Source organism: Dama dama, chromosome X (assembly GCF_033118175.1).
Source record: "Dama dama isolate Ldn47 chromosome X, ASM3311817v1, whole genome shotgun sequence".
Classification (NCBI taxonomy): Eukaryota; Metazoa; Chordata; class Mammalia; order Artiodactyla; family Cervidae; genus Dama; species Dama dama.
The window spans coordinates 50,342,627-50,357,933 of record NC_083714.1 but is presented as its reverse complement, the minus strand read 5'-3'; the positions used below and the strand labels follow the sequence as shown (position 1 = coordinate 50,357,933).

General features: G+C 38.8%; 1 protein-coding gene across 1 annotated transcript in view; it reads right to left on the bottom strand.

Annotated features, from left to right (window-relative positions):
• The window catches only part of FMR1NB (FMR1 neighbor), a 55,763-nt gene that overhangs the window by 11,439 nt on the left and 29,017 nt on the right, over positions 1-15,307 (bottom strand). Inside the window, exons 2-4 of the mRNA XM_061137552.1 lie at positions 9,629-9,748; positions 5,737-5,877; positions 3,891-3,987 (exon numbers count right to left, since the gene is read on the bottom strand). Of these exons, the coding sequence (XP_060993535.1) occupies positions 3,891-3,987; positions 5,737-5,877; positions 9,629-9,748 (358 nt within the window). The remainder of the gene's footprint in view (positions 1-3,890; positions 3,988-5,736; positions 5,878-9,628; positions 9,749-15,307) is intronic.

Sequence of the window (15,307 nt, the reverse complement as noted above, 5' to 3'; positions counted from 1 at the left end):
CCATCACAGTCAACAAAAGAGTCCAAAATGCAGTACTTGGATGCAATCTCAAAAACAACAGAATGATCTGCTCATTTCCAAGGCAAACCACTCAATAACAGGGTAATCCAAGTCTATGCCCCGACCAGTAATGCTGAAGAAGCTGAAGGTGAATGGTTCTGTGAAGACCTGCAAGACCTTTTAGAACACACACCCAAAAAAGATGTCATTTTCATTAGAGGGGACTGGAATGCAAATGTAGGAAGTCAAGAAACACCTGTAGCAACACAAATTTGGCCTTGGATTACAGAATGAAGCAGGGCAAAGGCTAATAGAGTTTTGCCAAGAGAATGTACTGGTCATAGCAAACACCCTCTTCAAACAACAGAAGAGAAGACTCTACACATGGACATCACCAGATGGCCAACACCGAAATCAGATTGATTATATTCTTTGCAGTCAAAGATGGAGAGGCTCTATCTTTGCAAAACAAGACAAAAACAAGACAGGGAAGCAAAAACAAGACAGGAAGCTGACTGTGGCTCAGATCATGAACTCCTTATTGCCAAATTCAGACTTAAATTGAAGAAAGTAGGGAAAACCACTAGACCATTCAGCTATGATCTAAATCAATCCCTTACAATTATACAGTGGAAGTGGGAAATAATACTTAAGGGACTAGATCTAATAGAGTGCCTGGTGAACTATGGACAGAGGTTCATGACATTATACAGGAAACAGGGATCAAGACCATCCACAAGAAAAGGAAATGCGAAAAACCAAAACGGCTCTCTGAGGAGGCCTTATGAATCATTGTGAAAAGAAGAGAAGGGAAGAACAAAGGAGAAAATGAAAGCTATATCCATTTGAATGCAGAGTTCCAAAGAAGAGCAAGGAGAGATAAGAAAGCCATCCTCAGTGATCTGTGCAAAGAAATAGAGGAAAACAATAGAATGGGAAAGACTAGAGATCTCTTCAAGACAATTAAGAGATACCAAGGGAACATTTCATGCAAAGATGGGCTCAGTAAAGGACAGAAATGGTATGGACCTAACAGAAGCAGAGGATATTAAGAAGAGGTGGCAAGAATACGCAGAAGAACTGTACAAAAAAGATCTTCACAAACCAGATAATCACGATGGTGTGATCACTCACCTAGAGCCAGACATCCTGGAATGCAAAGTCAAGTGGGCCTTAAGAAGCATCACTATGAACAAAGCTAGTGGAGGTGATGGAATTCCAATTGAGCTATTTTAAATTCTAATAGATATTTCTGTAAAAGTGCTGCACTCAATATGCCAGCAAATTTGGAAAACTCAGCAGTGGCCACAGGACTGGAAAAGGTCAGTTTTCATTCCAATCCCAAAGAAAAGCAATGTCAAAGAATGCTCAAACTACTACACAATTGCACTTATCTCAACATGCTGGTAAAGTAATGCTCAAACTTCTCCAAGTCAGGCTTCAACAATACATGAACAGTGAATTTCCAGATGTTCAGGCTGGTTTTAGAAAAGGCAGAGGAACCAGAGATCAAATTGCCAACATCCGTTGGATCATCAAAAAAGCAAGAGTGTTCCAGAAAAACATCTACTTCTGCTTCATTGACTATGCCAAAGGCTTTAACTGTGTGGATCACAATAAACTGTGGAAAATTCTGAAAGAGATGGGCATACCAGACCACCTGACCTGCCTCTCGAGAAATCTGTACAAAGGTCAGGAAGCAACAGTTAGAACTGGACGTGGAACAACAAACTGGTTCCAAATAGGAAAAGGAGTACATCAAGGCTGTATATTGTCACCCTGCTTATTTAACTTCTATGCAGAGTAAATCATGAGAAACGCTGGGCTGGATGAAGCACAAGCTGGAATCATGATTGCCGGGGAAAGTATAAATAACCTCAGATATGCAGATGACACCACCCTTACGGCAGAAAGCGAAGAACTAAAGAGCCTCTTGATGAAAGTGAAAGAGGAGAGTGAAAATGTTGGCTTAAAGCTCAACATTCAGAAAACTAAGATCATGGCATCTGGTCCCATCACTTCATGGAAAATAGATGGGGAAACAGTGATAGATTTTATTTTTGGGGGCTCCCAAATCACTGCAGATGTTGACTGCGGCCATGAAAATAAAAGACACTTACTCCTTGGAAGAAAAGTTATGACCAACCTAGACAGTATATTAAAGTTCAGAGATATTACTTTGCCAACAAAGGTCTGTCTAGTCAAGGCTATGGTTTTTCCAGTAGTCATGTATGGATGTGAGAGTTGGACTCTAAAGAAAGCTGAGCACCGAAGAATTGATGCTTTTGAACTTTGGTATTGGAGAAGACTCTTGAGAGTCCCTTGGACTGCAAGGCGATCCAACCAGGCCATCCTAAAGGAGATTGGTCCTGAGTGTTCATTGGAAGGACTGATGCTGAAGCTGAAACTCCAATACTTTGGCCACCTGATGGGAAGAACTGACTCATTTGAAAAGACCCTGATGTTGGGAAAGATTGAAGGCAGAAGAAGCAGGGGACAACAGAGGATGGGATGGTTGGATGTCATCACCGACTCAATGGACATGAGTTTGGGTAAACTCTGGGAGTTGGTAATGGACAGGGAGGCCTGGTGTACTGCAGTCCATAGGGTCACAAAGAGTCGGACACGACTGTGTGACTGAACTGAACTGAACTGAATCCTAGCCACCTATTTCTAAGAAATAATATTTCAGTTTTACTCATGGGTTTCCTTTTACATGAACACAAGCTTTGAAGGGAAGATGAAAGGGTCAAGAATTCTACTCCTATTCCCATTCACCTGTGAAAAGAAACAGAAGAAATAAGCCTAGGAAGAGAGATAACTCACTCAGTATAGGAAACTAAGTAAAAACTGAGAAAAGAATTGACAGTCATATGCAAACTGGAAAAGCTTAAAGAAAGGCTGTGATCCAACAGTGTCTTCAAAGTGGTCTGAGAAAGTTATGAAAGCAATGAGAAGGTTTAAATCAATACAGAACTGCCTTCCAGGCTAGCCATCTCCATCCACTGTATTCCTTTATTTGTTCAAGTACTCATTTACTCAACAAAAATATATTAAGCATCCACTGTATCTGAGGCACTTTGCTATAAATTGAAAATACAATGAGGAATATGACAGATTCACCAGACTCAAGAAAAAGGTACAGAAAAGAAAAAGACACAATCTTTATGCAAAATAAGGTAACGTGTATAGTCTAAATCTTCCAGTGAAATCTAACTTGAATAAAAACATAAAGATGCTTAATCTTCAACAGGCACGTTATCAGAAAATTTAATAGGTACTTGTTCTCAGGGTTGTGCTAGTGCCAACCCTGCACTTGCACAAACCTGACAGTGAGCGCCTCACTCACTCCATCTTAGTCCTTGCCCTGCTCTCTACCTGTACACACACTCTGTCTCAGTAGGCGGGAAGCTATTTAAAAAAAAAAAAAAAAACTTACAAGCATCATGCCAACATCCCACTGGGATTTTGATAAGAAATCTGATACGAATTGGCTTGAAGTCAGATCAAGGCTTTCAAACCCAATAGTAGATGACCATCTACTAGATGGAGAGTAGCGCTTCTGGGAATCCTTCTGATTTGCAGTTAACCACCTCTACTCCATATACCCTCAGCTCACTTATTTATTTTTCCTTTCAATTGGGATTTTGTTTTGTTTTCTGAGGGAATGTACAAACTAGGACATGCAAGAGGATGTCTTCAATGGGTGGAAAATAAAAATAGCATGCATGAAGAAATATTCTGGTAACTTAACTTTTTCCCAAGCTACCTCCTCTTCAGCAAAAGGGACCGATATGTAATCCCCGTACTTTCGAAGCTATGAATGAATGTGTCTACACAGGAATTCTCAAGTATACTCAGCAACTGGCAAATAAAAGTTGTTTGCCTACCTCCTCCAGCAGAGAGAGCAGCAATAAATGGGCAGACATCCCAGGAAGATCATGCTCATCACACCAAACCCAAACATCCGGAACATCTGAGTAGGCTCTGGTGGTTTAATTATATCCTGTTACTTTTATGACTTAAGCAAGAGAAGCAAATCTGAGCTCTTTCATAAAGTCTTTATAAAAAAACCTATTAGTTAATAAAGCAAAATAAGGAGATATTCTTACATGGCAGGTAAATATCATTGGTACTCTATAAGCAGCAGGAGTTTATGAAATGTTCTAGAAATACAACTAAAGGTTCAGTTTGTGTGTTCTCTGCAATGGACATGATTTAGCAACTGAACAACAACTCCAAAGGAAGCCTTAACAAAACAATCCTGTTTCTGTTAATATACTAGATTACTACTATTCAGACTATATATATTTCTTCCTGTGACCTAAGCATGTTTTTCCCTTGGCTATATGTTATATATTCTAGAATACTCAGGGAGTGAATCAACTTATGAATAGCTAACTTGAGAAAGGAATGGTTTCTTAAATGTTTACTTCTAAATATAAAACATTAAATGAAAAATCAAGAATTTGCAGGTGATTAAGTATATTTTATTCTTATATTCATTTGGAAATGCATTCTAATATGTTTGGGGGATTTTAAGTCACGGTTCAAATTTTCCCTCTACAAAAATCAAACGTTTCTTCACACATAATATAAAGACTAAATCAATGAATGAATTATAACACCATGTGACACTGTTAAAACTGTAATACTACATTCACAATCGAGTTTAGGTTTCCATCATTAATACTAGATGCTCAACAATTGAATGGGGCCTATATTAACCTAAGACACTGTTTTGCATGCATCCTTTTAGCAGCATTTGTTAGTGCTTAATCATATCAATCAAATATGTCCATCAAGGGACCAACTGGTAGTATGTCCCCACTATCCAAATGAAGGAGCAAAAGCAGATGGTCTGGTGCTCAAAACACTGTAAAGAAAAAAAAATCTTAAGAGAAGAACCTAATTCAAAAACAAAATGACAAAGAAAGAACCTGATAAACAGACTTAACAAGAAACATTCAATTTACTGTTACATACTGAGATGCTGAAGAAAAAGATAAATGAGAAGAATTCTACTCAGGAAGAGATGGTGGGAAGAGAAAGTAAGCTAAGGCATGCCTGACTGGTATTTTCTCCCAGGCACATTGATGGTTATATCTTGTAAAGCCTGGAATCTATGGGAGAAGATAGTGACTAAAACAATCTCAAACTGCAACAGTTATGACTTCCCTGGTGGTCCAGTGATTAAGGGGCTTCCCCGTTGGATTAGCAGTAAAGAATCTACCTGTAAAGCAGGAGATGCGAGTTGGATCCTGGGTAGGGAAGATCCCTGGAGGAGGAAATGGCTACCCACTCCAGTATTCTTGCCGGGAAAATCCCATGGACAGAGGATCCTGGTGGGCTACAGTCCATGGGATCGCAAAAGGTCAGACACAACTGACTGAGCAACTGAGCATGTAGGCACCATTGGTTAAGACTCCATGCTTCCAATGCAGGGCGTGCAGATTTGATCCCTGGTGGGGAACTAAGATCCCACAAGACACTTGGCCAAAAAATTAAAATAAAAACAACAACAAAAACCTGCCATAGTCACACCTAAGGACGAAGCAGAAACAGCTCATGAATAGAGGTCTCCAGGCCTTTCTACAGATGGCAGTATTGCTCTAGGGCTGGGAGCCTCCTTTAAGGGTTAAGCTAAGAGATCCAACTGTAAACATATGCCATTGTGACCTATTTATTCAATTTTAAAAAAACAGGAATATAATAAATGTAAAAGGATTAACTTACTGTCTCTCAGCGGGGCAAAACAGCTAACCGTAGTGGTCTTGAGTGAAGAGTAACAGCATTTGTATTTCAAACATTCATCCTTCTTAAGATCTTGCCCCTGCTTGCAAGGCTTTAGCACCTGACCCTCCACTGGAACACATGCTTTTAGAAACAAAATGCAAGAAAGAGATTTCAGCATGGTTAATAAGCACTTCCCCTAAATTAAATAATTATGCAAGACAAAAACAAAGAAAAAACAAACAAGCTTGTATATTTAAAGAAAAGAGTGAATGACATATACGAATAGTAATGAACACTGAAAAAATAAAAGTAAAACTAAAAGCTATCAGAAAGTTACTCAACATCACATTTCCAATTCTAGATGAACTACAGAAAAATATAAATTGTTAACAGATCATTGGTAAGGTAGTTTTAAAATGACTTTAAACATAAGTTGAGCAGTAGTAATACAAATATAACACAGAAGGTGTTAAATAGCTAGAATGGGCCAAATGCCTTTAAAACTGCTGCTAAGTCACTTCAGTTGTGTCCTACTCTGTGTGACCCCAGAGACGGCAGCCCACCAGGCTCCCCCGCCCCTGGGATTCTCCAGGCAAGAATACTGGAGTGGGTTGCCATTTCCTTCTCCATCTTTAAAACTAACGCCTTGTTAAAAGAATACCACAGATACCCTCTTTTTTTTTCATTTATTTTTATTAGTTGGAGGCTAATTACTTTACATTATTGTAGTGGTTTTTGCCATACACTGACATGAATCAGTCATGGATTTATATGTGTTCCCCATCCCAATCCCCCCTCCCACCTCCCTCTTAACTCAATTTTACTAAGTTACAGACAAGTACTGAATTCATCAATGAAAATGTAAGTAAAATTCACAGCATTTACTGCTAGAAAATAGAGTAATATTATTGGCATCGACCTAGTTTCTGTCAACACTTAACCATACTGGCACTGCAATATGTTTTAAGATTCTTCCTTTTGGCCTTAAGTTACAACTCTAATTCTGAATAGGCAATAATTTATGGCATGAATACCACGATTCATGCAACTACAGTAAGTTCATACATAACTGAATCTGTAAGATTCACAAGCTCAAATAGCTGATTTTTTTAAACACCCTGCTTTATATGAGAAACAAATGACAACTTAACAGGCAGATATCAGATTTTTATTCAAAAAGAAAACCTCTACAGTATGGCTTAAGGTCAGCATAAAATCAGTTCAATCTCCAATATTATCAACAACTACAGACTTAAAAAAGTAGTTAAGTGATGTTTTACCATCACTCTAAAGCATTTCAACATCAGCAAAAAACAACATAATGGTTATATTATTACCTCCTGGTATATTCTTATTATATTCCTCTTCTTTAAAGATTGAGAATTCCTGAAGCTCAGGTAAAAATAATAACACCTACCATTCATTAGTCACCTATTTGGGCCAAGTATCTTGCTTTACACACATTATTTCTAAACTTCACAACAAACCTCAAAATTGGTTTTACAACCTCCAGTTTTAAAATTAAGAAATAAAGGATTGGAGTAACTTGTGCAAGGTCACAAATTTAATACATTACTGGTTGGCCTGGATACTCATTTCCCAAACATTTTAGTCATGTGAGAGATAAGCCTACTTTGTTGTTATACTCTAAACAAGTTGTTCCTCAATCATGCCAGGCCCAGAGTGAGTCTCCTCCCCAGGATGAACTGCATCTAGAATACCATGTTCAGTCCTGGACATCACATACTCAAGAAAGAGTGACAACTGTCAGGCTCTGGTCAGAGAGCTGATGAACTTCCTGTGTGCTGAGATCCTCACTTTTGGTATTGTTCAAAGACCACTTTCCAGGAATGAAAATCATACAAGAAAAGATTTTAAATCATAGAAGAGACTGGGCTAGATCATCTGTAAGGTCCTTTCTAATGCTGGGCTTCTGTTATTTTATATCTAAATTAGCATCTGGAGTTTATGCCAGATACTAAAATTAGCTTTCAGATTCAAATCACTAATTTTGAATAACAAAAAGGTAGAACAATTTTTATCAGCTGTAAGTGTATGATTTTGTCCAAAGGGAGAAGGATTGTGGGACCTCTCAAGGTTCCCTGTCTGTCTCAACATTTTCATTTAAATCTGCAAGAGATGAATCTATTACTGTGCGTGCATGCTAAGTTGCTTCAGTCATGTCTGACTCTTTGTGACCCCATTGACTGTAGCCTGCCAGGCTCCTCTGTCCATGGGATCCTCCAGGCAAGAATACTGGAGTGGGTTGCTTTGCCTACTAAAAACAGTCTAACAATGAGATGACAGTCTTTTTGCTAGTGCTTAAGTGGGATGGATGTTCATTTCTAATTACATAGGGGAAGAAATAAACTGGCTAAAAGTACTTCATATTTTATAAGCTTATAGTTTTTCTTTTTTGAGAATAAGGTATGTACATTTTATAAGTATTAATATTTAATCACTGTTGAAAGATGTGAATCAACCTGTGCTGTGCTTAGTCTCTCAGTTGTATCTGACTCTTTGTGACCCCATGGACCGTAGCCCGCCAGGCTTCTCTGTCCATGGATCTTTCCAGGCAAGAATACTAGAGTGGGTTGACAGGCTCTCCTCCAGGGGATCTTCCCAACCCAGGGATCAAACCCAGGTCCCCCATGTTGCGGGTGGATTCTTTACTGTCTGAGCCAGCAGGGAAGCTCTGAATCAACCTAGGTAAGATATTTCTCTTAAAACGGGACAGTATGATTTTACTGGGTGAAAACATCAACTCATAAATTGGTTTTCACTCAACTTACTGCACTATATTGGAGGAGTATTTCATAAATGCAGATATTTTATTTAGACTATTTTTAAAGGTGGCTTCAGTGTTTGTACAATGTACTTATTATAGGTAGCTTGGGATAGTTTACATCTGCTATCTTCTTGAGCTCTAAAGCCTGAATCATCATTTGTTGTTTATGACCTACTCCAACACTCATTAAACTATTCTCTTAGCTTCACAACAAATCACCTTATCAGACTTTTCTTTCTCCAATCAATTTAACCATAGAAGCATTTTTAAACAAATTATTTGAGTTTATTTTGCTATTCTCATTAGTAGTAGGTGTTATAATGCTTGTTTAGAATTTGAAATCTCTATAGAGAAACATGAAGAGATTTATGAAAGTCACAGAAAAATTCAGTGGTAGAGTCTGGAATTAAACAATGTATACAATTTTGTGCTTGTATTTGTATATCAAATTTTGTTAGAATAAACTCTGCATGATTTTTAATAAAAGCTTCATCTTTGTAATTCACATATGTCAATTTATTTGAACTTTCTCCTTGAAAGGGCACCACATGCTGTACAAAATGAAATGTGTTTGTGGTTAATCTCAGGAGCCATCACGTGCTTCATAAACACATTATATACAGAACCACAAAAAGACAAAGATAATGTGACTTGAGGCCTGAACTTTTTATCATTAAAACAGATGGGGAAACATCTGGTATATTCCATAATATTAGAGCTACACAGTACCCTGATTAATGCCACAGAAGACACTGCTTTCACAAAACTGGATCAGTGACTAAATTTCAAGCAATGCCATTAGGGCAAATTGAGGTTTAGAAATTTGTAAAGGAAAAGTATTATATAAAGAGTAACAAGCATTTATGGAATGCCTTAAAATACTGTCTCAATTTATCTTCACAATTATTTCTGATAAGCATTTTCATTTTAAAGATGAAGACATTGAGGTTCAGAGGTTATCTTGCCTAAGGCAAAGGGCAGAGTCAGGATTAAAACTCAGGGGTATATCACTCCAATACCAATAGACTACACTGCCTCTTAAACATCTAACTACTGTTTTCAAAACAAGGACACTGGGAGGAATAAAATAAAACAGAACCTTACTTGTTGGAAAGAAAAATCTTATCAGAGATCCCGAGGCAGAAGATTCATTCAGAGATTGTCCATCAGCATTTTCACTGCTCCACAGAATATAGTTACTTGCAGATACAGAATCCATAAACCCTTAAGAAAAGAGAAATTATTAACCCCAACATAAAATTATCACCTTCCTTGACCCTTTAAAAGTAACTACCTTTGTTTAAATTAAATATGGAAAGTCTAAGAACTAACAGACATTGTATTTAAAACTCATAGCAGCTAGGTACAATTAATAATCAGAATACATTGGTGCTCTGAAACTAAAAAACTGAGTATTAAGTTTAAATAAATTAATTAAAAATACATTTTAAGATGTTTAAACTATAGGCCATAACATGCCATTGTTGAACTGTAAACTACAATAGTGAATTTGCCTCTAATAGTCTTGACATTCAGTGTGAAAGCTGCTCAGTCATGTCCTACTCTTTGCGACCGCATGGACTGTAGCCTGCCAGGCTCCTCTGTCCATGGAATTCTCTGGCAAGAATACTGGAGTGGGTAGCTGTTCCCTTCCCCAGGGGATTCTCCCAACCCAGGGATCCAACCCAGGTTTTCTGCACTGCAGGTGCATTCTTTACCATCTGAGCCAGGAGGGAAGCCCAAGAATACTGAAGTGGGTAGCCTCCACTTGTGGAGGATCTTCTAGACCCAGGAATCAAACCAGGGTCTTCTGCATTGCAGGCAGATTCTTTACCAGTTAACCTTCCAGGGAAGTCCTTGACATTCAGAGGCCCAATCAATTAACAACATGAAAACAGTACGTATTCCAATTAAATTAGACCCCATCACAGAAACTCTTGGCAAATATGTTGGCTTCTTTATTTACTGATTAAAAAAAAAAATCATCCAACCTGGGTTGGTGGTCTGTTTCACCCTTGATAGTATACTTGTTTCAGTGCTATTCTCTCAGAGCATCCCACCCTCACCTTCTCCCACAGTCCAAAAGTCTGTTCTGTACATCTGTGTCTCTTTTTCTGTTTTGCATATAGGGTTATTGTTACCATCTTTCTAAATTCCATATATATGTTAGTATACTGTATTGGTGTTTATCTTTCTGGCTTACTTCACTGTGTATAATGGGCTCCAGTTTCATCCATCTCATTAGAACTGATTCAAATGAATTATTTTTAATGGCTGAGTAATGTTCCATAGTGTATATGTACCACAGCTTTTTTATCCATTTGTCTGCTGATGGGCATCTAGGTTGCTTCCATGTCCTGGCTATTATAAACAGTGCTGCGATGAACACTGGGGTACACGTGTCTCTTTCAAATCTGGTTTCCTCGGTGTGTATGCCCAGGAGTGGGACTGCTGGGTCATATAGCAGTTCTATTTCCAGTGTTTTAAGGAATCTCCACACTGGAAGACCCAGAGGGATGGGATGGAGAGGGAGGCAGGAGGGGGGATTGGGATGGGGAACACATGTAAATCCATGGCTGATTCATGTCAATGTATGGCAAAAACCACTACAATACTGTAAAGTAATTAGCCTCCAACTAATAAAAATAAATGGAAAAAAAAATCAAGGTTTTAGACATTGTAAACATTATCTCCTTCCTCACCACTTCAGAAAAATCTGGTTTCAGTTTTACTTGCATGATTCCTTCCTATATAAGGGGAGAGGATATCCATCCTCATTCCCATAATAATGATTTATCCATATCATTAAGTATTTTCCAACACTATCTTTAATTTAACAGCATTCCATTATGCAAGTCTATTATAAATCAGTTGATAATTTCTCCCAAACAAAGACATGTAGGTTTATTACAATTTATTGATATTACAAAGAACACAGGAGAAGGGAATGGCAAACCACTTCAGTATTCTTGCCTTGAGAACCCCATGAACAGTATGAAAAGGCAAAAAGATAGGACACTGAAAGATGAACTCCCCAGGTCGGTAGATGCCCAATATGCTACTGAAGATCAGTGGAGAAATAACTCTGGAAACAATAAAGAGACCAAAGCAAAAACAACACCCAGTTGTGGATGTGACTGGTAATGGAAGCAAGGTTCAATGCTATAAAGAGCAATATTGCATAGGAACCTGGAATGTTAGGTCCATGAATCAAGGCAAATTGGCACTGGTCAAACAGGAGATGGCAAGAGTGAACGTCGACATCTTAGTAACTGGCAAACTAAAATGGACTGGAATGGGTGAATTTAACTCAGATGACCATTATATCTACTACGGTGGGCAAGAATCCCTTAGGAGAAATGGAGTAGCCATCAGTCAACACAAGAGTCCAAAATGCAGTATTTGGATGCAATCTCAAAAACGACAGAATGATCTCTGTTTGTTTCCAAGGCAAACCATTCAATATCACAGTAAACCAAGTCTATGCCCCGACCAGTAATGCTGAAGAAGCTGAAGTTGAACAGTTCTACGAAGACCTGCAAGACCTTTTAGAACTAACACCCAAAAAAAAATACCGTTTTCATTAGAGGGAACTGGAATGCAAAAGTAGGAAATCAAGTAACAGGTAAATTTGGCCTTGGAGTATGGACTAAAGCAGGGCAAAGGCTCATAGAGTTTTGCCAAGAGAATGCACGGGTCACAGCAAACACCCTCCTCCAACAATATAATAGAAGACTCTACACATGGACATCACCAGATGGCCAACACTGAAATCAGACTGATTATATTCTCTGCAGGAAAGATGGAGAAGCTCTATACAGTCCGCAAAAACAAGACCGGGAGCTGACTGTGGCTCAGATCATGAACTCCGTACTGCCAAATTCAGACTTACTTGAAGAAAGTAGGGAAAACCACTAGACCATTCAGCTATGACCTAAATCAATCCCTTATGATTATACAGTGGAAGTGGGAAATAATATTTAAGGGACTAGATCTGATAGAGTGCCTGATGAACTATGGACAGAGGTTCATGACATTGTACAAGAGACAGGGATCAAGACCATCCACAAGAAAAAGAAATGCAAAAAACCAAAATGGCTCTCTGAGTAGGCCTTACAAATCACTGTGAAAAGAAGAGAATGGAAAAACAAAGGAGAAAAGGAAAGATATAACCATTTGAATGCAGAGTTCCAAAGAATAGCAAGGAGAGATAAGAAAGCCTTCTTCGTGATCTGTGCAAAGAAATAGAGGAAAACAAAAGAATGGAAAAGACTAGAGATCTCTTCAAGAAAATTAGATACCAAGGGAACATTTCATGCAAAGATGGGCTCAATAAAGGACAGAAATGGTATGGACATAAAAGAAGCAGAAGGTATTAAGAAGAGGTGGCAAGAATACACAGAAGAACTGTACAAAAAAGATCTTCATGACCCAGATAATCACGATGATGTGATCACTCAGCTAGAGCCAGACATCCTGGAATGTGAAGTCAAGTAGGCCTTAGGAAGCATCACTATGAACAAAGCTAGTGGAGGTGATGGAATTCCAGTTAAGCTATTTCAAATCCTAAAAGATGATGCTGTGAAATGAAAGTGCTGCACTCAATATGCCAGCAAATTTGGAAAACTCAGCAGTGGCCACAGGACTGGAAAAGGTCAGTTTTCATTCCAATCCCAAAGAAAGGCAATGCCAAAGAATGTTCAAACTAGCACACAATTGGACTCATCTCATAAACTAGTAAAGTAATGCTCAAAATTCTCCAAGCGAGGGTTCAACAATATGTGAACCGTGAACTTCCAGATGTTCAGGCTTGTTTTAGAAAAGGCACAGGAACCAGAGTGTAGGAGACAGGAAGAATAAAAGGAAAGTATGCCCTGGTAAGGGCCACAAAAGAAATTTATAATTATTGATAAACTGGATGCTATACGGCATGAGACTCTTGGAACAAGTCTAGAGGGAAGAGTTCATAGTCTTGAAAACAAGATATGATCCTGGGTTCAGAAAACCGACCCCAGACTGTTTCTCAACTGGCATCTCAGAGTCACATGTTTTACGTATCTGGTAGATAAGAATATTAGTCTTAGTTACCGATTTGTTATTGATTACTGTTTCTTAGTTACTCAATGGTTAATGATCATTTTGTTCTTTGGCCCTGAAGGACACATGAGTTATAACTTAACTGCCCGCATATTCTTTCATTCATGGCTGAACGTATAATACAGCTGGCTTAGATTCAGTTTTGGCACCTTCACCTTGGAGCAGTGTTGGTACCCTGATCCTTGCTTTTCACTGAATTCTTGTGTCTTGTTTCTCATTCTCTTGCAGTATCGCACTTTCAGAAACCCTGCTTGTCGAGGGAGTCTCGACACCAGAGATCAAGTTGCCAACATCTGCTGGATCATCAAAAAAGCAAGAGAGTTCCAGAAAAACATCTACTTCTGCTTCATTGACTATGCCAAAGCCTTTGACTATGTGGATCATAATAAACTGTGGAAAATTCTGAGAGAGATGGGAATACCAGACCACCTGACCTGCCTCTTGAGAAATCTGTATCCAGGTCAAGAAGCAACAGTTAGAACTGGACATGGAAAAACAGACTGGTTCCAAACAAGGAAAGGAGTACGTCAAGGCTGTATATTGTCACCCTGCTTATATAACTTACATGCAGAGTACATCATGAGAGATCCTGGGCTGGATGAAGCACAAGCTGGAATCAAGATTGCCGGGAGAAATATCAATAACCTCAGATACGCAGATGACACCACCCTTATGGCAGAAAGTGAAGAAGAACTAAAGAGCCTCTTGATGAAAGTGAAAGAGGGGAGTGAAAAACTTGGCTTAAAGTTCAACATTCAAAAAACTAAGATCATGGCATCTGGTCCCATCACTTCATGGAAAATAGATGGGGGAAATAGTGGAAACAGTGCAGACTTTATTTTTGGGGGGCTCCAAAATCAATGCAGGTGGTGACTGCAGCCATGAAATTAAAAGACACTTACTCCTTGAAGGGAAAGTTATGACCAACCTAGACAGCATATTAAAAAGCAGAGACATTACTTTGCCAACAAAAGTCCGTCTAGTCAAGGCTATGGTTTTTCCAGTAGTCATGTATGGATGTGAGAGTTGGACTATAAAGAAAGATGAGCACCAAAGAGTTGATGTTTTTGAACTGTGGTGTTGGAGAAAACTTTTGAGAGTCCCTTGGACTGCAAGGCGATCCAACCAGTCCATCCTAAAGGAGATCAGTCCTGGGTGTTCTTTGGAAGGAATGATGTTGAAGCTGAAACTCCAGTACTTTGGCCACCTAATGCGAAGAACTAACTCATTTGAAAAGACCCTGATGCTGGGAAAGATTGAAGGCGGGAGGAGAAGGGGAAGACAGAGCATGAGATGGCTGGATGGCATCACCAACTCAATGGACATGAGTTTGGGTAAACTCCGGGAGTTGGTGATGGACAGGGAGGCCTGGTTTGCTGCAGTCTATGGGGTCGCAAAGAGTCTGACACGACTGAGCAACTGAAATGAAAGAACACTGCCTAAAACACTCATACGTACAGAGAATAGACTGGTGGCTACAGATGGGGTGGGGTGGGAGAATTGGGTGAAGTGGGTCAAAAAGTTCAAACTTCCAGTTATCAAAATAAATAAGTCCTGAGATAATGTACTGTATATTTTAAAGTTGCCAAGAGAGTAAATCTTAAAAGTTCTCATCACAAGAAAAAAAAAGTTTTGTAACTGTGTATGGTAACAGATGTTAACTAGACTTACTGCAGTGATTTCACA